At 37.3% G+C, this 24,762-nt stretch overlaps 1 protein-coding gene across 1 annotated transcript in view; it reads left to right on the top strand.

Annotated features, from left to right (window-relative positions):
* The window catches only part of LOC103262717 (electrogenic sodium bicarbonate cotransporter 1), a 239,403-nt gene that overhangs the window by 147,247 nt on the left and 67,394 nt on the right, over positions 1 to 24,762 (top strand). Inside the window, exon 12 of the mRNA XM_008060360.2 lies at positions 10,918 to 10,988. Coding sequence (XP_008058551.1) covers positions 10,918 to 10,988 — 71 coding nt within the window. The remainder of the gene's footprint in view (positions 1 to 10,917; positions 10,989 to 24,762) is intronic.

Here is a 24,762-nt window from a genome sequence, read left to right as displayed (position 1 = left end):
TTGATTGTAGAGACGAGGTCTCACCCGGTTGTCCAGGCTGGTCTTGAACCCATGGCCTCGGTAATCCTCTTATCTTGGCCTCCCAAAGTACTGGGATTACAGGCTTGAGCCACCATGCCCAGCCAATCCATGCTTTTTAACTGAGGCTTTTTAGCACCAAAAACGTAGCAGTATTCTGGGGGCCAGGGCACAACTGTGGGACACATCCATGTGATAGCCACTTTTACTTATGATTCAGAGGAAAGACCTCTTCATGTTTATAGTAGAACACACATGGTTGTGTCATAGACTAGAATGCAAAATACCTATGAATTTAAAAACTAAGCAAGATACTACAAAGAATTTGTGTGCTTGTGGCAGGCTGTGTCAGATTAATTTTATATATTTTGGTGGTACACCTCATTCTTCTCTGCCACAGTTGTGAAATCTTAGAAGACCTATATGTATCTTGAGTGGTGAGAGAAAAGGGAACACTACCTTTCCCAAGATGGATCAAGCAGTGGCACTGATGAAAAAGATAGAGCATTGTTAGGCTTTACACTCATGGATTATTTTGGCCTTATTTAAGATAAATTAACATAGATTAAAATAAAACTCATTCTTAAAAGCAATGCGCAAAGAGAAACAATGCAGAAATTCAAAGATGACATACAATTATAAAATCCTAGTAGTAGTTGCTGGACTTGGTGGCTCAGCCTGTAATCCCGCACTTTGGGAGGCTGAGGTGAGTGGATTGCCTGAGCCCGCGGGTTTGAGACCCGTCTGGGCAACTTGGCGAGACCTCATCACTACAATAAATAAAAAAAATCAGCCAGGCGTGGTAGTGCACGCCTGTAGTTCCAGCTACTTGGAAGGCTGAGGCGGAGGGATCGCTGGAGCCCAGCAGGTCAAGGCTGCAGTGGCCAGGAGCGGCCACTGCACTCCAGTCTGGGCGACAGAGTGAGACTCTAACTCAAAAAAAAAAAAAAAAAGTCCTAGTAGTATCCGGCTGTATACTGATTCGAATTATTTCATAATTTTAAAAATGCTTGGAAACAAGTATGCACTCAGTATATGATATACATGTTATCATTTTAATCAAATATACTGCCCAGAGAAACACAGATGTTACTGTTTCACAACTATATGGAGCTCTTCCTAGGAGAGAAGGAGGCTGACATCTCCTATTACCATGCAGTCTAGACTTTCAGGGAAGACCAGGCATTCAAAACTGACATATTTAATTGTAGGATTTTAAACTTTCTTTTTCGTTTATTCATATCTTTATGTGTGTAAGCTGGCCTCTTAGGTAAGTTTAAGTAATCATACAGCAAGATTTTCTTTTTCTTTTAATTTTTATTTTAAAGATGTGGGATACAATTCAGGATTAGGTATAAAAATGTTCATTATGCAGGTGCCCTTGTTGATGAGGTGTGCCCCTCCCTCCCCTGATAGTTTCCCTCAACTGCCAATCCTACCCCCCCCCCCCCCCCGCACCCGGCCCCCACAGATTTTCAAAACAAAAAATAATCCGCTGAGCTATTCTGAGGTGTTGAGGGCTTTGTCAGCACAGCTGTTACATGGAAAAAAGATAAACCTAGTGCTGGTCCCATACCCACCTGAGGCTAATGGAAACTTGTGTTCATTGTTTTATTAATTGGATGCTGACAGAGAAAGTAATATGAAACCAAAGAAGACATAGCTGAATGTGTTCAAACTGTAAAATGTACGTAAACTCTTCCAAGAAGGATCTTTGTTTTGATGAAAAAGTGACATTAAGGGTTGAACCAATTGTATACTCACACGGCAAGTGCAGACACAGGTGGTTATAGCTTTTCCTTGGTCCTGAATTCCCAGGCAGTGTAGAAATTCAGTCCTGAACAACTAAGGAGTTGTCAAGAAGGACCCTAACAATTCCTTTTACATCTAGATGGTACCAGGAAAGCAGAGCAGCAGGGCTTTGGAAGTCAGAAAACCTTGCTTCAAGTCCCAAATTGTCTGATGCCAAATGTGTGACTTTTAGCAAGTTCCTTTTCTCAAGGTAGCTCAGCCTCACCTTCCTCATCTGTAAAATAAAGTTAATGATAGTGCCTACCTTATATAATTGTTCTGAAGGAAATAAGTTATTACAGATAAAATATTTAGTACAGTTTCTAATATGTAATATGTAATCAACTGTTAGCTGCCATTGCTATTGATGTTATTATTGATTAAAATTTAGGGTTAGTATTTAAGTGCAAGTGACAGAGCAAACAAAACTGTCTTCATCACCCTTCCTTCTCAGCATACATTCTTGGGCAGATGGCCCGTTCTGCAACAAGATTATTGGTTGCACTTCTTATTTTTGAAGCTGTTCAGATGAGTGGCACTCGTGAAAGATGTACACATGAACATTATTATAAGGATTATTTAAACCTGTGGGGATGAAATCTGTGGTTTAGAAAAAGGCAAACGGACACTTGCATTTCACAAAACATCATCATATTAATAGTTGTATATTTCCCCCATAACCTTAGTACTGTTGACAAAGTTAATACCTCTTCTTAACTAACGGTTTTGGTAGCATACGGCAGAGATCCACTGTAAATTTAGTACTTTATAGCAAACTGCAGTGATAGTGAGAGAATAATCCAGTTGCGTGTACAGCTTGAGTAAGTATTCTAAAAACAACAAAAGACTGGCCTTTCATCACAACATGCACTCTTAGTAAAAGAATTCAATCAATGAGTCCATAATATTTAAACTGGCTGATGACTTGTTTTTCAACCCTGGGACCGTATGTTACAGTGAACCAGCAACTGCACAGATAGAGTCACAATCCTGCAAACTGAGAAATGATTTTACAGGGAATAGAAATAGGGGTCACTAACCACCAAGAAACATTTCTTCCTGCCACGGTATATTGTGCCTCTTTGCAAGTGTGCTTTGTGAAGGCAACTCTTCCTCTTCTCTTTCTGTTCTTTCTTGTTTTCACTTGCTTCCAGAAAGCCTCACCACGTTCTGATTTTTCTTCTTCTAAATGCACCCTTTACGCCCTTTCTTTTACTTCCAACTATTGATTTGGAACCCAAGTCATAGACATAGGCTTACCAAAAAACGAAGGAAGGTCAGTTGTGAGTGCTAGTAGGAAAATTAGCCAGGAAACTACACACACACGAGTGGGTAGATGACTTACATGGGTAATTTTTGTGCTAAGATTTCCTTTTTTTAGAAATAGGATAGCTGTTTTGGAGAGGAAATCGACCCACCGCACCTTGATAATTACATAGCAGCCGCGCGTAAGAAAGAAGATAATTTAATTCAAAAGCCAAAAGTAAAAACAGAAAAATAACCATCTGAAGGAAAATATACAACATCTCATTTCATCACCAACATACCAATTTAGGAATTGTTAATGTGAGAAAGTATAAACAATATGTGCTTTGAAGTAAAGGAAACCAAATCTGAAATTCAGCTCTGGCGCTAACTAGCAGTGTGACCTGGAGCTAGGTTAATTACATAATGTTTGTTTCATAATCTGTGAACTGGGTTGTACTTACTTTTAGAGGTTACTATAAAGATTAAATGAGATTATATGTAAAATTGTTTGGGACTGAATGGACACTGAGTATAAATTTGTTCTTTTTCACTTTTTTCATTGTCCTATGAAAGATGCCCCAGTCAGTTTAATGTTTTAGTTGTATTCTTTAAAGAGGTTCGAACATTTAATTTAATCAGAAAATTTCCTAAGGAAAAATACTAACTAGGTTTCTACTGCAAGCCTACCCCCTACCCCAAAAGTAACAACTGGTGTGCTCTTATGGATAAATATGAAACACTGAAGCTATATTTAAATGAAAAAAAAGTTAAGGGGTTCATTGTATCATCGTTAAAGTACTTAATATTACTTCGTTGAATCTGAAGATTATAAAAGTATTGCATATTATACATAGTCATGCAGAAGAAGGCTTTAAAGTCCTAGAGGTAAGGTGTTCAGTTCTTTCATGAGGAATTTAATTAGTTCATTCAAAAATATAAATGCTAGACTTTTGTAAATAGGAATCAGGGCTTGGACATCCCATCTTTCATTTGCTTTCTCTTCTCTCCACCACTTTTTTTTCCTTCTTATTTGTTCGTCAACAAAAATTTACCGGAGGTCTGTTTTATTACTTTTTAAGAATTATTCTATTTGAAATGAAATAAGGTACACACATACAAGGAATTTATTTATACATTTATTTATTTATAAATTTAAAAACGTGGAATTTATTTATTAAAAAATTGTATTTATTCTCACATGTTTAAACCTCAGTCACTTTCAAAGTACTTTCCATTTGATGCAGTACATCTGTGGAGACACTTTTTCCACTGTTAAGAACAGTTTTTGATCTTGTCAATTTTGATACCTTTTAGTGCTTCTGCCATTTTTTGTTTTACCTCTTCTACATTGGCAAAATGTTTCTCTTTAAGGACTTTTTTCTTCTGGGGAAACCAAAAAAAAAAAAAAAAGTTTGCTTGGAGTGAGAGCAGGTGAATAGGGAGGGTGGATTGTGCCGTTTTGAATGAAAAACTGCTATACTCTGTGTAGTGTGGGCAGGTTGTTTGTGTAAATCACCCGTCATGAACTGGGCAAATGCATTGAAGGAATCTTTAAAAAAAGTTTACCGAAGCCAAACGCAGCTTCTGACGATGTTAGCTGGCACACTGATGCGAGGGTTTCCTAGAATACTTACCTAGCGAGGGAAGCTGGTGCCACAGGGGCCTGCCCTCCAAAAACTAATTCTGGTTTTTTTTTTAAATTGTATACACACAATTTACACAAATTATAGAGTGAATTGTTTTTAAAATAGTGTTAATTGCTTTTTGAATGAACAGAAGTCAGATTTTCATTAAACTCAGACTTTAGAAATACATTTCTAGTCTATTACCTCTGTTCATTTGCCTAATATATGTATAAAAGTTGCAGTATTATACACTCAAGGGCATATTAATATTATAGAAAAGGTCAAAGTAAATTTTCTGGCCAGGTGTTAGTTTTATATTTGGATGGAAAGAAGCCTTGCTCAAAATGATAAATTATAAAAGTAAGACAAATAGCCTCGAGGGAATAGGCACGGTATTTTTACCAGAAGAAATATATTTTATTAATTCACTGTTGACTCTTCCAGGGAGAGCATGCTTAATAATAGATGCATGATTCAAATAAGTAAATCCTTTCTCAGGCATCAGGTGCATCACTGTCTATATTATCTCTAAGTAAAAATTAGTCTTTTCTGCAGTGTGACACTGCAAGACCAAACCAAGTGATTAGAAGTAGCCATGGCTTCCTTTTCCCTACCTGTATTTCATTCACTATATGAGGAAGCTTTCAAATTTTCTAAAATAGTTGTCACTAAAGTGGAATTTCAGTATCATTTCTTTCCATGTAGCTTTTCTGTCATCTTAATAAATACTATGCACCAATATGCTATAACCATTAAAAGAAATCCTGGATTGTGTCTCATGTGGTCCCATATTATAGTCCATATGTGTTTTATAATTAGAAAGCTCATAAAAAGAAAATTAGGAAATAAAATTTCATTCTAATTTATCTTCCATGAACTGTATCATAATATATGCAATTTTATTTTTATTATATGCCAATCCTTCTCTGTATGAAGTAAGTTTAAATCCAAGGAAGTACAAATTCTTCTGGTGTAACATTATGCAGGCTTCCATTCACGAGACTTCTTTCCTGGCACAGTTGACATTTTATCATTCATGGACATACAGTCTTTTGAGAAAGGCCCATCATTTTAGTTTTCTTTTACCTTCCTAACCTACATTTTAGTAGTTCCTCATAATGCTTGTGCGTATCAGAAAAGGGGAAAAAGTGAACTTGGATTATCAGCAGACCTGGAAAATTCTCTGGCTTTGGGTTTGCATAAAACTCAGATTTGAAAAAGTTTTCCCAGAATAATGTCTAGAGGACATCTAAAATATAATTATGGGTGGATATGGAAGATAAGTTTTTGTGAAAATAGCTTAGCTCTTTAACTTCTAGAACAGCATTGTAGATGAACTTGTGAAAAGAGTACCTGTGAACTGAAGGGTATATAGCTTGAACTTGCCTACTTATAGTGAAAGTCTCAAGTGTTAGGCTGGTTAAAAAAAAAACTCAGGAGAACTAAAAGGACAATAATGAGAAAACAAAGAAAAACATTATTTTTTTGTTTGTTTTAAGACTTAAAGCTGAGATAGTGGCAAGTAATTTCCCTAAGAGCTACTTCTTCCAGAGTTTTTCTAATTCACTGTGTCATCCCTACAAAAGCCATTTTGCCCTTAATTGACCTACAAATGTAAAGCATAAATAAATAATTGACTTTAGCAAGAGGCACCAATGTCCTCGTTATCTAAGAACCTTAAATAAAGCTCCATGACCATGTAGCAAGTAGCTTATTCAAATTTATTCTATATTTATTTTCCAATTACTCAATGTCTTCAAGATGTTGCTTAAATAGAATGGAATAAAACGTTAAAGTTTAATTATCATTAGTTTTAATGTTTTTCTTGTTCACATCAGGTTAATTCATTTCATATTATTGTAACCCTTAGAAGCCATGTTGAGGATCCTGATTCAGATTTGGCTGATATTTATTAAGCACCATCCAGATGCCAGATATTTTACTAGAGGATTTTAACAAACTATATTTTAATGATAAAATATATGTATTTTTGATTATTACACAAATCATGAGAGGTAGCTGACATTTGTCCCTAGGGGCGAGTTCTGCTTTCTCCAGGTCATAGAGCTAGTCGTAATTGTAGTTACCATTCATTTAGATCTTTCCTGGTACTCCAGTGCTAACAATTTTGCTTAAATTGTGTTATTTAATCTGCACTGTAAACTTATGAGGTGGATGGTTTTAAATCTAGTTTCACAAATGAGGGTCCTGTAGTCAAGAAAAGTGAAGTAACTTCCTCAAGGTTATGTGGTGAGGGAATTTGAGAACAACTGTGCTTAGAAGGTGCTAGAGCTGGACATCTAGCCCAGGGCTCTTACTACTCCCTTCTCTACATTGTGTCATGGTGACACATCAAAGCAGACAGATTTGCCTTCAGTAACCAATTGTTCCTCATCCCAAGTGAGCTTGTACGTATTCCTGCTAATGTATGGAGAAGAGAAGCCATGGGGTAGTTCCTGGTGTCAGGTCACTAGAGAATAAAGAGGGACAACCTTTAGTGGTGTTACTGATATTCTCTATGCAAGACTGATACTGCATACTGACACGTGGATGCGCCAACACTGACACGTGGATGTCATCCTCTTTTTCTACTCGTAGCTCCCACAGGAGCAGCCACACTTGATTCCCTTGTTCTTTTTCTAGTTCTCTCGTTAAACATAAAGAAGAAAAAGCCAGCTTTAGATGGAAAAGTCACAGACACATTTTTAAAGGTTTGTTACTGACAATATGCTTTCCCCCATTCCAGCGGATCAGCTAAATTTTGATACATGGAGGAACAAGAAGTGAAAAACCGAGTAATGATAAACAATTAATCTGTGGAAACTCCCTGAAACCCAGTATGGGACAGAGGTGGTCCCAGTGATAATTGACTAAATCTAAATTAGCCAGATTCCCAGGGCAAAGAGTTTCTTTGCTTTATAAGCCTTGATGCTAGGTACATGGTGAAGAGAGAGTGCAGTACATTTTGGTTTTTCCATTTGACCTTTCTGGAATCCTAATCAAGGATATTGCAGATTCCATATAAACAGATCATTCTGCAATTGGTTACTGAAATATTTGCACCTGGATCCAAATGGCTCTTGACCAATGGCTCTTGTAGATTGAGCTCCCAATTGGAATGTATCATTTTCTCTTCTATGAGCCTGAATAAATTTACTTTTAATTTTATTTATGGACTCTACCATACCCTGCCAATATGTATTTATGAATGTCCTTTTTTAATACATTTATTTTGAAGTTTTCTACTGAAGCAGTTGCTTATTAAAGTAAGTAGGCAAAATATATTCTTTTTGCTGTTCCTCTCATGCTGATCTTTTGGGATTTGGAGAGCCAATGTACTTTAATAGCTCGTCTCAGTAAAAAACTGAAAAGCTAAAAAGAATTTAAATGAGCAGAATTGATTTGTAGCCAAAGCTTGGGAGCAGTTACTAAAAGTTCAGATTGGAATCCTTTTTAGTACACTCCTGGCCTTTATTATTCCTTTCTCTCTCTCTCTCACACTCACTCACACACACACACACACACACACACACACACACACACACACACGGAGTCTTGAATATCTTTCCCCCTCCCTCCTTGCTCCTTGTTTTTATGCAGAAAAATATGTTGCAAAAAGACCTTTGATCTCTTGTGACAGGAAACTCATAAAATTGCATTAAAGCATCTAGCTTTAATAGCTAGATCTACTATCTACCATGGGCGAGCACTGTCCCACCTTGAATTCTGTGGCCACATAAATCATCTTGAATGTAATGATTAGAAATGCTGGGTAGGAGATGAAAGAATGAGAATGAGGTCTTAGTACCAGCTCTTTTCTGATTGACTCTATAATCCTGGGCACATAGCCTGGCATAACTTGCTTCAGAGTCCCCATTCAATGTAAATGGGTATCGGCCTGGGCAACATAACAAGATCTTGTCTCTACAAAAATATAAAAAAATTAGCCAGGCATGGTAGTGCATTCCTATAATCCCAGCTACTCGGGGGGCTGATGCAGAAGGATCATTTGAGCCCAAGAGGTTGGGTCAAACCATGATCACATCATTGTACTCCAGCCTGGGCAACAGAGTGAGACCTCAACTCAGAAATAAACAAACAAACAAATAAAATAAGATGGATACAAAAGTTTATTATGTGCTTTAGGATATTTTTAAATGAACAAATACAATAATGTAAGAAAATGTACTGTAAACTTTTTAGAACTAAGTAGTAATATAAACCTATGTTTGTTAATAATAATTTACTAACATCTCTTTCCTTGGAGAAATAGATTCTTGTTTAATTTAATTGTTTGAACCAAGCATCCTTTAGTCTATTTTGATTCTCTTTGTGATCTGCGATGAAGCTGAGAGAAAAAGAAAACATACAGCACACACATGTACTTGTTTTGCTGCTAAAATAGGGAAGTCCTGACAGCAGAGCTTTAGGTTACTCGTTTTACAATCCAGAACTTTCAAATATCAGAATGGATTAGGCAAAGCTAGGACCCAAACTAAATATTTTCTTTCCTTTCATTTATTTTCCTTTTTTCTCTCTCTCTCTCTTTTTCCCCTTTATCTGCTTTCAGTCAGCTAATTATGAAATGCCCACTTTTTAAACTTCCTTTATGGATAATAAACAAATATTTTTGAGTTCCTATTAGTTAAGAGCCAGACTGCACAGACTCTAGGGAAAAGTAGTGAACAGGACATGCTCCTTCTTTTCTTCTCTCATAGATCTCATATTCTAAGTTTCAGCCATGAAATACATCTGTGCTTTTCCTTAAAGGTTTACGTAGGCAGGACCTGAAACATGACAAACTAAAAAGACAGGCTGGAGGTTAGAGGTGAGGCAGTGAGGACCAAACAATTGCTAAGTTAGCAATTTAGAAGTTAAATGAACTATGTGATCCCCAAAGAAAAACCTGCTAAGTATTATTTCACAATATTTTTATAAATTAAGGATGTTCTCGGGGTAACAGTTTGTTTTATAATACTTAAAGCTTTCCAAAATAGGAAAAAAACTTACCTGATAAAGAAAAAAATGTTTTAATTTTAGAATACTTTGTAAATACTATGATTTAATTTTCAGACCCATAAAATTTAATACTAATGAAACATTTCCATGAGAAAGGTTAGTGAATAAATAAATTAGGTTTCTTTGCAAGTGACATCTTAAACCTAAAACAGTGCCAAATTGCATGAGAATAATTTTAAAAATTAGATTAAATATTCATCCCCATTATATTATTTATTTAGTGCTTTTTTGTTTTCACATATTTTCTAAAGATATATTTTCTCATATGCAGTTCAAATTTCCAAAAGTTATAAATTAATTAATTCTTAATTAGCAAAGCTACAATTTGTGAGATTTTACTATGTATGAAGCCAGTGATCAAAATTATTGGTAGTCATTTCTTCTACTAGGTAAAATATATTGAATGTTCTTTTTAATTTTTTTAAATATATATTTTATTTTAAAGATGTGGAGTACAATTCAAGATTAGGTATACAAGTAGATATCATACAGGTGAAGTGTGAGCCTCCCTTTGGTCCCCACTTTGCCTGGTTTGAGATCAGGTACCCTTATTGATGTTGTGCCCCCACTCCCAACCCATCAGTATCCTGCTACTACCAATCTCTTTCGTGTCAGTCTCACTCTGTCACCCAGGCTGGAATCCAGTGGCACACTCAACGGCCACCACAGCCTTAACCTGCTGGGCTCAGGCAATTGTTCTGCCTCAGCCTTCCAAGTAACTGGAACTACAGGCATGCGCCACCATGCCTGGCAAAGTTTTTGATTTATTGTAGAGACAAGGTCTCAACAACTCTTCCAGGCTGGTCTTAAACTCCTGGACTCAGGCAATCCTCTTGCCTCAGCCTCCCAAAGTGCTGGGATTACAGACTTGAGTCACCGTGCCCAGCCCAATCTCTTTCTTATAGTATTCTTTAGTAACAGGGATATTCTAATTTTGTTTTGAAACCTAGAACAAATTTTAACACCATCTCCTTAAATATATGCCATTGTTTCATATCAGATTAGAGAGTACAACAGATGTGTCCAAATCTTTGATTACTTTATCTAGGTGAAAGGTAATATAAATGAAAATGTTATAATAAATGAAAATTTATTGTGACCTTATGTTGTTATTGAAGGCATTTTAATGCCTAACCCTGCTTTTTAAAATACATAATAATGCATTGAGGTTGTTTCTATTTTATCTTTATAGTCAAAAATTGTCTTTTGTTTACAGTTAATATCTCAGTATCTAATGACACCACTCTGGCCCCAGCGGATTTACCAACTATTTCTTCTACTGACATGGTAAGTGACTTAAAGTATTTTAAAACCACCTGCATTCTAACTGTATATTTTATACTCCATTTGTAATATTCATAATATGATGTGTCCTACCATTTAGCAATCCTGGCATGAATACGTATTTAAAAATCATTGATTGTGGGTAAAACAGGAAAAAAAGCCACTTTCTTTTGTTCTAGTCAGATTTTTTTCCCTTAAAAAAAAGTGCCAGTATTTCCCTCTGTAACACACTTTACACTTTTTAAGTCTTCTTAGGAATTTAACTGCTACATCCCATTAATTGTGACCTTGAAATATTTTCACAAGGGAAAATGTAAGAAGTTGAAAAATGAGAGCACAGTATTCTCTCTCTGTTTTTAGTATGGTTAAGAATTCTTCTGACTAACCAAATGGTGCTGTGTTCTCTTCACTAAGGGTGATTGTAGCAGGACATTTCCCCTGTCACTTAGAAAGGACTGTGCCTCTGTCACATGATATCCTTTCCCATGGCTTGTAACCAAGGATCTTTGGGGGACTGGAACTAAGCTTTAAAAACAAGCTGTTTTGCATGAAAGGTTGCACACTGGAAGGAGTCTTTTGTGTTGGAAAAAAAGGGCAAAGTGCTATTTCAGACTTCCAATTGTGTTCCTTCTATGCTGAATATGGAATCTTACCAAAGAATATCAATCTTTCAGTTATAAAGACAGAAGCCATAATACCTTGCATTGGTAGAGTGCCCATCTCTCAGGAGACCTGAACATCTCTACAGATATGGAGTGAGTGCTCACAGCACCCCTTTCAAGATGATGTTTTGTATCTTTCCGGGCAACTCTCATATGACCCTGTTTCTCTCTTATTTTCATATTCTCAGGCTCTCTTGACATCTTTTTTTTTACTGCTAGAATGTTATCTTTCTTCAAACCTTATCTCTCTATTTCCTCCATATTTGATATTGAAAAGGTGTGTGTGTGTGTGTGTGTATTACCACATGAACACAGAAAAGAGTGCAGTGTTAAGTCTTTCAGCCAGCAAACCTATTGTCTAGAAGGATTTGCCTAAAATACAAGGAAAATGACCTCCTTCCAGATTTTAAAGATTTTTAAGTAAAATTCTTATTATGGTAAAAAACCTAACTAATAAAAAAATTAATTTGCAATAAAAATTAATAAAGCATTTCACTTACTTAAAATATTGAATCCTAACTGAATTCTTTTTGCAACTAATCAAAGAAAGTTTTAAAATTGATAAGCTTTTAAGCACCATCTTTGGGCAAGCCATGGAAGAAACTCTAGTAACTGATATATAATGATAATAAAATGGAAGAAACTCTAGTAACTGATATATAATGATAATAAAATGTCATCATAGGATTCATGGAAAACAAATGGAATTTCTGGTTGATTTCTGATATGGTTATGCTAGAGGATATAGATGCATAATAATGATAATAATTTAGCTACCATTTGTAGATAGTCTACTAGAGACCAAGTGTTTTACACATAGTATCATCATTATAAAACTTAGTATGTATATAATCATCAACAGAAACTACCAGGCATTATTATCTCTATTTTATACATGAGACAATGCTCCAGAAGGTAAATAGTGTTTCTTGCCCTAAGTCACTTAGCAATAAATTAGTATAGCAAAGATTTGCATCAGAGACTGGGTGATTTCAAGACCTGCGTTATTCTTAGTACACCATGATGCTTCAGTGTTTACAAATTGAAATGTTTATTATTTTAGTTCCTTTAGATGCCCCATACTCCAGGCAACAGTCCCCTCATGAGTGTGTCAAGTGCATACCTTAGTTAAAATATTAAGGTGCAATGTTTAGCACCTCTAGAGAAAGAAGTTAGAAAAAAAATGTGTGTGTGTCTGTGTGTGTGTGTAATCATGAAGAACAACTTTTAGTTTAGTCTTCATCTCTCCTCTTCCATCCATATCAATACCATTATATATACTTTGTGTGGAGTATACAAATTATTCAGGTAAATTATTCAGAAATTAGTATTAAAGAGGTAATATGACTTGTTATCAATAATCAATAACTACCATTTATTGAGCATCTACCTTTACATTAATTGTTTATAATTTTCACTGTAACTTTGTGATCTATTAGATGTTACCTCTGTCTTATAGATGAGATAGAGGCTTAGAGAAACCAGCCGCCCTTCCAAAGGATATAGGCTTCTGAAGGCTAAAGACTGTATTGCCAGCATTTAGTAAAACCAGGATTTGAATTCAGAGTTTTAGTCCTAGAATGTGCCTTATTTCTATCCTTTAGGGAAGCAGTACAGTGTTCATGTAAAAGGACTTACAGATGTTGAGTTCTCGTGTCGAATTGCCTGGTTTCAAGGACAGAGCTCCACTGGTTAACAGGCTGTGAAATCTCAGTTTCTCATCTGTTACATGGCAATGATAATAGTGCTTACCACAAAGATAGTGTAAAACTTTTAGATAGGCAGGACTTAGCCTAGTGGCTGACACACAATCATCTTTCAGTCTGTTATTATTCTGTTTAGGTATCCATATTATTTCAATAGGCCATGCTGCCTCCATAACTCAAAGGTTTGTGGAGAGAAGAAATTGTGAGCCCCAGCTCCTGAGAGGCTACTAAGTCCTCTGTGTTCTTGGCCTTGCTCGCTAGTTCTGCTACCCTGAACCTTTCCCGGAACATACAGTCATCAGGACTTAATTTCCTTCTTTTCATTGCAGGCTTAATTAGATTATGAGAGAAGGTACAGGAAAAGTGACATGCAGCCCCCAGGCCAGCAAGGCTCCCTCTCACAGGCCCTGAGAACATCCTGTCAGAGGAAGGCCGGCCTTTCCCCTTCAGCTTCATTAGCATGAAGACAGGTGTGGAAGAGCATTTAAAGAACATTTAAACAGAGATTAGAAATCTAGGATAATGATATTATCCTAGATTTTATAGCTTATAAAAAAGACAGGTTTCTAATTATTTCCATTTATTGTAATGTCTTTATTTCTTCTCGTTTTTGCCAGTTTGTCTGCAGATTTCTTGCTTGGCATATCCCTTCAACCTGCAAACAAAATTCTTTATAATTCTTTATAAGGTTCCTGTAAACCTTTCAGATTAGCCACAGTTCATTCACACTGTTTCTAAACAAAAAGCATTAAGCTCTGTTAGCTTCCAGGTACCAGTTCTCAGAGGGAGGGAGAAAAGCTTTCTAAATCTAATGTCAGCCTCATCTGAGGAGGTGATTGAAAGTTGGTGCTTGTTTTTCACATCAGATGTCTTTTTGTTTTATTTTATTTTTTAATTGAGGCACACCTTAAGACACGTAATTTTGAAGTGTCATTATAGTGTATGGTTGTATACTCCATATAACCATCATCTAAGCAAGATATAGAACATTTCCATTATCCCAGAAAGTCCCATAGAGTGCTTTAACTTGTTTTATGTCCTGGCTTCCTGAGACGTGGGAGAGGTTTCCTTTGCCCAACTTCTCTGCTCCCAACCCAACCTTCAGAGTACAAACACCTGCACCTTTTCAGAAGTGGCTGGATGCCTCAGAGGGGTGTCTCTCAGCTCTGCTTCCATCTAAATAAAGTAGCTTTCTTGCACTTGGAGAAGGCTCCTTGTGTCTAAGAGGGATTTCTCTCAGCTTTCCTGTTCGACCTCCAGTCTTTCATGTATTACTTATGAACTTGGCAAAGACCATGAGAAAGTTCAGTGGAGGCGGGCTCCTCTGAATTCTAATCTGTCACCCTAGTCACATGCTGCCATTAAAAATTCATTAAAGCTTTGACTTATTTCTCCCTACCTCCACCTATAGCGGATGTGTCTTTCACCTGCTGCTTTGCTGGGAACGAAGCAGCTACGGGTCTCTTTTATTCTATGAAGGACTCGTGATGTTTTGGAATTTAGTTTAAGTTTCTTTGCATCCTCAGGTGGGTTTTTCAATACCATGGCTCTATAGCTTACCTAGCTTGCATTGATTGTTAGGATGGAAGTGATGGTCTCTTGCAACTTTCTATAATCTTAATTATAAGCAGAGCAACCAGTTTGTTTCTGGTATTTTACAACAGTACAAACAACTGCAGCTCAAATGCATGCTGTAGATGATAAGGTCAGATTTCAGATTAATGCAAATCTGGCTCACTTACTGTGAGAGAAAAACTCTAAATGGCTACATCAGCTACTTTACCTTGAGGCTTTTATTTGTAGTGCTGCTCACATTTATATTAACAAATGTAATATATTTCACCAGTTGATGCTCATGGAGAGTTCAACAGTTCCCCAATAATGCTATTTCATTATAAAATTGATCCCCAGCTGGGGCTATTGTCTGTATGGAGTTTGCATGTTTTCATCGTGTCTGCATCGGTTTTCTCTGTGATTTCCTCTCACATGCCAAAGACATGCACGTTAGCTTCATTGGTGTGTCTAAATTGTCCAGTTGGGGTGAGTGTGGGTATACGTGAGTGCTCCCTACAATGGAATGGTGTTCTGTGCAGGGATATTCCAGTCTCATGCTGCTGATAGAGGCCCTGACCACCCATAAACCTGAAGTAGAATAATTGTGTCAATAATTATCTTATTTTTTAAAAAACTAATCTTACTTAAATGTATATATAGCTCACATTTATTTCATTGCTTAGCATTAGAAGTTTTGGGGCCTTTATTTAGAAGTTTGATGATGTTTTTGTGACTGGAAATATGCCATAGGAACTTAACTCTTGTTTATATCCATTAGTCTACGGTAAAATTGGTTTTGGTTATTTATCGTTTCACATAAAGTCACAGTTTCCAAGAACCTACTGATGACGTTCAGTGAGGACTTACAGTAATGTAGAACCTTTAATCATTATATTATTATTATTATTATTTATGGCACAGAAATGCTGTTAATCTTATTACTAGAGATGCTGTTAATCATGGAGCTAAGAACTATTTCAGTCACATAAATTCAGCTTGACACTCAGACATGGAAGCAAAAGTGGTTTGATATGATGTACCTTCAGGGTGATTCTAGGAGTTAAAATTCAGTTTCATGGGAAATAGAATGTCATATTAATCTTGTGCATAGCATCGTTGTGATTTTTTCCCATTGAGAAAGTCAAGTGTAAAGACCATTTTGTCCTTAAATCTCCTTGAAGAGTCCATGTCTATTTTTTAAAATATTATGGAAAATTTAAAATATTTACTAAAATAAAGAGACTAGTGCAATGAAGCCCCATACACGCATCTCTTAGCCTCAATAACTGTCAACATTTTGTCCACCCTGTCTCGTATGTCCCCCACTTTTTTCCTTGGGGAGGATGCTGCAATATTTTTTATTTTAAAATAAATCCTTTGTTATACATCCAACTCTTAAAAAGTTGCAGGCAGATCCACTCAGTGTAAACAGAGTAATACTCTCAAAAATGAGATCCCCTCAAAATAGATTGAAATGTCTTTTCATGAGATTTACTTTAGGTAAGATCCTCAGTAACGTGGTGCCATTTCCTGTAAATCTTTTTTCTCCCCGTCCCTTTACACAAATAATCTGCTCCAGCCCTCCTGGTCCACTCACTGTTAGGTCCTTCAGGAGGTGAGCATGCAGTAAGTTTTTCATAAAGGATTACTGAGAAGTGAGTGAAGAATTGTACGCCCCCATATCAGTATCTTTGCTCATGATGTCTCTTTAATACTTTACCTGTGTCTTGCTGCCAATACAAAAAGAAGTACACATCTAAAGTCTGTCACATTAATTCTCTTATCCAATGATTTTTATTACTCTTGTTATCATTTCTTTTCTGTTTTTCTGTCTTGCTACTCTTCTTCCTGCTGCCATGTTTATTTTACTTTATTTTTTGAGTCAAAGTCTCTCTCTGTCGCCTAGGCTTGAGTGCAGTGGCACAATCACGGCTCACCACAGCCTCAACCTCCTGGGCTCAGGAGATCCTTCTGCCTCAGCCTCCAGAGTACCTGGAAATACAAGTGTATGCCACCACACCCAGCTCAGTTTTTTCATTTTTGTAGAGATGAGGACTTCCTATGGTGCCCAGGGTAGTATCAAACTTCTGGGTTCAAGCAATTCTCTCGTCTCAGTCTACCAAAGTGCTGGGATTACAGGCCTAAACCACCATGCCCAGCCTTCTGTTGCCTCTTTAATATGCAAGTTCTGCAAAAACTGGTCCTCCTTTCAAGGGCTTAGTTTATATTTTGTCTTCTCTGTACTCAATGAAGTTGATTATTCCCTCTTCTGATGATCTAATCTGTGTATTACTCATTTAGAGACTTTCTTTTACTACCTTATATATTAGTTAATATTTAAGTGAAGATATTTTATTTCTCCAAGGAAATTTTTCTAAATTGTGGGGTTTTTTTTACTTTAACTTAATTTAATTTTAAAGTTGTGGGGTCCAAGTCAGGGTTGCATATATTAAGTGATTTAGGTACAGGTGAAGCTTTGGGTCTCTCATTGAATCTCACTTTACATGGATTAGGATCATGAACGCTTATTGATATTATGTGCCTCCCCTTCCCTGGCAGTGTCCCAATATTGCCAATTCCTTTCTTGTATTATTGTGATAGGTGTTCAGGGTCTGCTTTTGAATGAGAACATGTGGTACTCAACTCTTTGTTTCTGGGATAGATCACTGAATATGATAGATTCCAAATCCATTCAGTTACTGCAAAGTCCATGATTTTTCCTTCTTTATGGCTGCATAATATTTCATTGTGTATATGTAACATATTTTTTTTATCCAGTCCAGTTTCCATGGGCATCAAGGTTGGTTCCATATTTTTGCTATTGTGAATAGTGCTGCAATAAATATGCGTGCACAGGTATCTTTTATGTAGAATGATTTGAGTTTCTCTGGGTATATTTCCAGAAGCAGGATTGCTGGATCATATGGAAGGTCAATTTCTAGTTCTTTTAGGAATTGCCACACTGTTTTCCACAGAGGATGAACTAGTTTGCACTCCCACCAATAGTGTAGAAGCTTTCCCTTTTCTCCACATCCTTGCCAGCATCAGTTGTTTTTTGTTTTATTAATGACAGCTCATTCTTACTGGAGTTAGGTAGTATCTCAATGTGGTTTTGATTTGCATTTCTCTGATGATTGCTGAGGCTGAGCACTTTTTCATGTGTCTGTTGGCTGCTCATATATTTTCTTCTGAGAAGTGTCTGTTCATGTCTTTTGCCCATTTTAAATGGGGCTGTTTGTTTGTTTTTTTCCTTTCAGCACATTTGAGTTCCTTGTAGATCCTGAATGTTAGACTTTTGTCAGATATGCAGTTGGCAAATATTTTTTTCCCATTATGTGGGCTGTCTCCCCACTCTCTTGATGGTTTCTTTTGACTTGCAGAAGCTTTTTAGTTTAATGAGGTCCCACTTGTCTATCTTAACTCTTATGGCATGGGCACTTGTGGTTTTGATCAGGAATTGGATGCCAGTTCCAATTTCCATAAGGGTGTCTCCTGTGTTTTCTAAGATTCTTATAGTTTGAGGTTTTATGTTTAGGTCTTTGATCCATTTGAAGTTGATTGTTATATATGGTGATAGGTAGAGGTCCTGTTTCATTCTTCTGTGTGCAGTCAGCCAGTTTTCCTAACACCATTTACTGAAAAGATTTTCCTCTCCCCAGTGGTTGATAGTGGAGGCTTTGTTGAAGATGAGACAGTTGAGAAATTGAAATTTGCTTCTAGAATCTATCCTGTTCCATTGGTCTATATGCCTGTTCTTGTACTGATACCAGGCTCTTTTCACTATTGTAGCCTTATAATAAAGTTTAAAGTCTAGAAGTGTGAAACCTCCCACTTTGTTTCTTTTGTTGAGGATTGTTTTGACTATTTGTGGTCATTTTTGTTTCCATATGAATTTCTGTATTGTTGTTTCCAGGTCTGAGAAGAATAATGATGATAATTTAATTGGTATTGAGTTGAATCTGTAGATTTCCTTTGGTAGGATGGACATCTTAGCAATATTGATTCATCTAGTCCATGAGCATGGAATATTTTTCCATTTGTTTGTGTCTTCTTGGATTTTTTCTGAGCAGTGCTTTGTAGTTTTCATTGTAAACGTCTTTCACTTCTCTAGTTAGGAAGATGCCAAGGTGTTTCACTTATTTTATTTTATTTTTTTGTGGTGATTGTGAATGAGATTGTACTTTTTACTTGGTTCTCTGTCTATTTATTGTTGGTGTATAGAAAGGAGATTGTCTTTTGCACATTGATTTTATACCCTGCAATTTGCCAAAGTCCTTTATCAGTGCAAGGAGGTTTTTGATGGATTCCCTTGGGTGTTCCAAGTATAGGATCATATATCATCTGCAAAGAGGGATAGCTTGATTTCCTCTTTTTCATTTAGATTTCTTTTCTTTTTTTGAGTTGGAGTCACTTTGTCACCCAGGCTGGAGTGCAGTGACACACTCACAGCCACCCCAGCATCGATCTGCTGGGCTCGGGTGATCCTTCCGCCTCAACTTTCCAAGTAGCCAGAACTACGGGGACACACTACCATGCCCAGCTAATTTTTGATTTATTATAGAGACAAGGTCTCACCAAGTTGCCCAGACTGGTCTCAAACCCGTGGACTCAGCCAATCTACTCACCTAGGCCTCCCAAAATGCTGGGATTGCAGGCTGAGCCGCCAAGCCTGGCCTCCTCCTCTTTTCTGATTGCTCTAGCTAGGACTTCCAACACTATGTTGAACAGGAGGGGTGAGAGTGGGCAGCATTGTCTTGTTTCAGTTTTCAGGGGAAATGCTTCCAATATCTGTCCACTTAGTAATACATTGTCTGTGGGTTTATCGTAGATAGCTTTTACTATATTGAGGTATGTTCCCTCTTCACCTAGGTGTTCAAGGTTTTTTATTAAGAATGGATGCTGGATTTCGTCAGAAACCTTTTCTGTGTCTAATTATATAATCCTTTGAGTCTGTGAGTGAGTCTTTGTAGTGAGATGTGTTTTCTGGAGGCAGCATATTGCTGGGTCTTTTTTTTTTAAAAACAAATTTGGTTTGCCATTCTGTGTCTTTTCAGTGGTGCATTTAATCCATTGACACTCACGCTGATTATTGAAATGTGAGGATTTATTCCTCTCATGAGGCTCTTATAAGGCTGTTTTGTTTTCTTTTAACTTTTAGATTGACATATGTATGCTTTCAATTTTGCAGTTGCAAGGTGTGTTATGTTGATTCTATGCTTCCTGCATTTGTGGGAAGTGCGTGGTTATTGTTTCTTTCTTTCTCTCTCTCTCTCTCTCTCTCTTTCTCTCTTTCTTTCTTTTTTCCTACTTGAGTGTCTCCTGTAGAGCTGGTCAGGACGCAGCATAATCTTTTAGGGGTTAGATCTGGGAAGGATTTTAATTCTCCATTGCTGATGAAGATGAGCTTGTCTGGGTAGGAACTTCTTGGATGAAATTGTTTATCTTTGAGGACTTTGAAAAAATTGGACTCCAGTCCTTTCTAGCTTGTAGTGTTTCTGCTAGTTAGTCTGCTGCTATTCTGATTGGTCTTCCCCGGTAGGTCATCTGACCTTTCTCTCTTACTGCTTTTTGAAATTTTTCTTTTATGCATGCTTTGTATAAGTGAATTGCTATGTGTCTAGGGGTTGGTCTTCTCATGTGATGTCTTAGGGGGCTTCTCTGAATCTCTTGTGTTTGGATGTTCCATCTCTGGTGAGATGTGGAAAGTTTTCTTGGATAACCTCCTGGAATAATTGTTCCAAGGTGTTCTCCATTTTCCCTTCTTCTTCTCGGATACCAATCAGATGTAAGTTTGGCCTCTTGATATAATCATGCATCTCTTGAAGGCTTTGTTCTTTTTTTCTGAATTTTCTTTCTATGTTTTTAACAGATCAGGTTAATTCCATGTTTTAGCCTTCAAGCTCTAAGATTCTTTCTTCTGCTTGGTTGATTCTGCCTTCTATGCTTGTCATCTTGTTATTTATTTCCTGGATGGAATTTTTTATACCCAAAAATTCTGTTACAAGGTATCAGTGTTGCGTCTTGACTTTATTGAATCGTATTCACTCTTTCCATCTAGTCCTTAATCCCTGTTCTATTCTGGGTCCAGTAGTTGGTGATTTATATTATTTAGGTTCTGAGGTGTGATTTTTAATGTTGCTTCTAGGGTACACTGGAAATTACCTGTGTTATTCTGCTGATTTTTTATAACTTGTGACAGATTTTTTTTTCTCTTTTATTCCATTATTCAGTGATAGTAGGATGGGCTTTCACTTCTGTTGTTTGCTCAGACCTCTATTCTTCTCTAATCAGAGCCTCCAAATTTGTTCTGTTTTGAAACAGGGTTGGGGACAAGAAGCTTTGCTGTTTCTTATAGTTTTGACAGTCAAATAAGGTGGAGGGTGGGGAGGTAGGATTCAGAAACTACTTACAAGTTACAATGTTCACTGACTGATGTTGGGGCCTCCTGAGACCCACTCTTCACCACCACTCTATATGATGGTACAATGGTATATATACCCCCACCCTCTTATGGCAGGTTCTATAATTATTCTTCTCAGCTGCTCACAGGTAAGCCTGCCTCTTGTCTCCTGTGGGGCTGCAGGCTCATTCACAATCTCCTTGATGCATGGTCCAGGGAAGGAAGAGGGGGCAGTGGGGGTGAGTGGGGAGACAATCCTCCCCTCTTGCTTTTTGTAAGATCAGGGGGATCCCCTCTGGGGGGAGGTGTGGAATTGCCTCCTTCCCAGGTGCTGGCAGCAGGCTCCCAAGCCAGGCTTATCCCAGAATAGAGTTCTCCTTGTGTGACTGTCTTTCAGGCTCCATCTGGGTTCGTTCCTCTCAGTTGTGCCCCAACCGTGTGGGTCTGATGTTCAGAAGATTGCTGGGGAAGAAGGTGTTCGGTCAGCCCAGGACTCACCATTGACCTCCTGGGAGGTCTTTCCTGGCCTTTTCTGGTTGCAACTTTGTCCCACAGCTGAATCAGGGTGGGCAGTAAGGTGCCTGAGACTCCACAGTCATCCTGTCCCTCCGAAGTTTGTGCTTCCATGATATTTTCTCTGGGTCACAGTCAACTCCTGAGGAGTTAACCTGCTGGTCACAGAGAGTGGGTCTGTTGTTCCATGGTGAACAAGCCAGAGCTCTACCCTGCCCAGTTTTCAAGATCAAGGTGGGGTGCCTGTTTCATCTTCTCCAGTGGGACTCTGCCTCTGGCTCTTTTGCTGCATTCCCTCTGAAGCCCTCATTGCCAGTGTCCAGCCTGGCGCTGCTGTGGTCGGGCAGTCTGGCAATGGCCGTTGCTCCCAACAGTTTCTCCCTGGAAAGAGATGTGTTGATTTTAGAAAATGGCACTTAGTTTCTGTGTCCCAAGAGGCGCTAGGGTCCAAACAGAGCAGCTGTCAGCACTAGCTGCTTCACCAGGAGAGCCTAGGCCACTTGTTGCTGAGCCCCCCACTCAGTCAGGCACTCACATGCCCACTTACAAATAGATGCACATGAAAATTTATTCATACACTCGCTCACACACAGGGACTCACACAGTCCAACTGGCTCCACTGTCATCTTTTTTTTCCTTCCCAAAATTGTTGTGTTTTTAAATTCATCTTTATTGTTCCCTTAAAGCTATATTAGTATATCAGTCAGTCGGGTCCCAGTGCATTTGTTTTCTTTTGGCCACATTTTTCTATTTTCCAGATGCTACTGTTACTCAAAATATCGTACATCTAATTGAAATAGTGTTTCCAGATTTAGCAAATAAAAATAATGGGTACCCAGTTACATCTGAATTTTAGATAAGTGTAGAACAACTTTTAGCATAAATGTTTCCTAAATATTACATATGACATACTTATATCACAGTATTACTCATCGTTTAGCAGAAATTCAGATGTAACTGGGCATCCTATATTTTAGCTGGCAACTTTAAATCAAAAGTTTGTTTTACTTTAAATTTAACCTCTAAGTAAGAAAGGTAGATGAGTTGGTATGCCTTTCCTGAATATGTCATATATTTCAGTCCTGATGAGATATTTCACCCACAAGAATCACAAAGATTTCTTTGGTGCCTAATGTATCCTAAATTGACCTCTGCTACTGCCTTGGCCTGCTCTTTATTTCCCCTGACTTTTCAGTGATGCAGTCCATTTGGTCCTTAGGCACTATACTGTTTTTAGCTTTTACCCATCCTCAGTTCAGTTACTAATTCCTAATCAGTCTCTCTCTTTGTCCTGCTCTTTCATATTCCTTTCTCCGTTCTTGGTTTTTCCTATCACCTTCTTTTTCTCTTTCATCCCATAATTGGGTGCTTTCTCATCTACCACAAATACCTCAAAAGTCTTCAACAACCCTGAAGAACTTGCCTTGACCTAGTGATGCTCTCATGTTCTAACCTATGCTTTTGCTACTTTATTTCTTGGGAAAAAAAATAGCCTGTAATTGCTGTTGCAATTTTTTCACTCCCACTCAATTCTCAGCTCATTGTGTTTCTTTTACCCATCACTCTGATGATTTTTTCATGGTGCTTTGTGGTATATTCACTTCCACGGTGGATACACCAGATGTTTTGCACTCCTTCCCCCCCACCCCAGAACATTTTCCTTTGTAGTTGTATTAAGTCTTATTATTCCAGTGATCAGTTCTGTGCAGATGATTCCAAAATAGATGTCTCTAAATTTGACATCTCTTCTAGATCCAGGTCTCCAAACTCACTAGACATCTCTGATTATTTCCAAACTCATAACGCTGAACATTGAGAGAAGCTACAATATAACTGTAATAAAAAGTTACAAGCACCATAATAAGAAGAGATAGTGTGCTATGAGAATTGTAACAGGCAGAGAGGACTTCTGAGATTATGTTTCCATTTTTCCTATTCCTAGAGTTCTGACTTAACCACTTAAATACTAAAGAATAAAGATAAAAACCATAGAGAAAAAATAATCTCTTGTAAGGGATAGAGGACAGTAGCAGTGAAGTCAATTAAGAGTCTCCTGCATCAAACCTCAAGGAGACAATGGTGGCCTAAGCATGGGTAGTAGCAATGGCTCGGGGTTGGTTTGTTCAGAAAATGGACTCTGCCTGTAGTTTTGTGGAGTTAACCTTCAGTGAGCTTATATGGAATAATAACATTGACATAATATAGATACTATGATGTCTTTTCAGTGATTTTTAAATAGAAGTATTTATTAGCTAGACCTTACATTGTATGAGAGTGGGAAGCTATGTGTTTAGAAATACTGTATATACTGAGATATATGCATGCTGGTTAAAATTTTTATTCTCTGGTCTTTAGAGATAGATGGTGTTTGGAGACCAGTTTTGCTGTATAATGATACAAAGAATCATTTAAACCTCACAAAATACTGATATTGGCATTTTAAGTTGATGTAAGCAAGGAAACATGCCTATCATTTCATGTACATCTGCTTGGTTTTCACCTGTAAAAAAATCAGTGAAACTGCCTATAGGGATTGTTATACTGCTGCTAGCCCCTTTGGGGAAAATTCTAGTTATAAAGAAGAATTATGCTGATAGTAAAGTGCTGAAGTGAAATTATAGTACATTTTTGCTGATTTTAAAAGAAAGAAATCTGTTACCCATTATAACCTCTAAACTCTAAATGCATTCTGCTGAAAACATTCATATGCAGAAATCTGAAAAACAAAATGAGTCATGATTAATCACCTTTCAGATGCAGAGTTTGATAAAAGAGCAATTATGCAATTCAGCAGTTTACAAGTGGAAGCTATTATAGAAAAAATATTTCAAGGAAAGATCTAGTGTATATTTTTTTATTTACTTATATAAGTATTTTATCTTTTGAGCTCTATTAAAATATGAACTCTTTCTGGCCAGGGATTCTTCTTTTATGATTAAATT

The sequence above is a fragment of the Carlito syrichta genome, unplaced genomic scaffold (genome assembly GCF_000164805.1).
Source record: "Carlito syrichta isolate Samal-C Ts95f unplaced genomic scaffold, Tarsius_syrichta-2.0.1 Scaffold304598, whole genome shotgun sequence".
Lineage (NCBI taxonomy): Eukaryota > Metazoa > Chordata > Mammalia > Primates > Tarsiidae > Carlito > Carlito syrichta.
The sequence above is the reverse complement of the archived record's forward strand: the minus strand, read 5'-3'. Positions and strand labels throughout refer to the sequence as shown.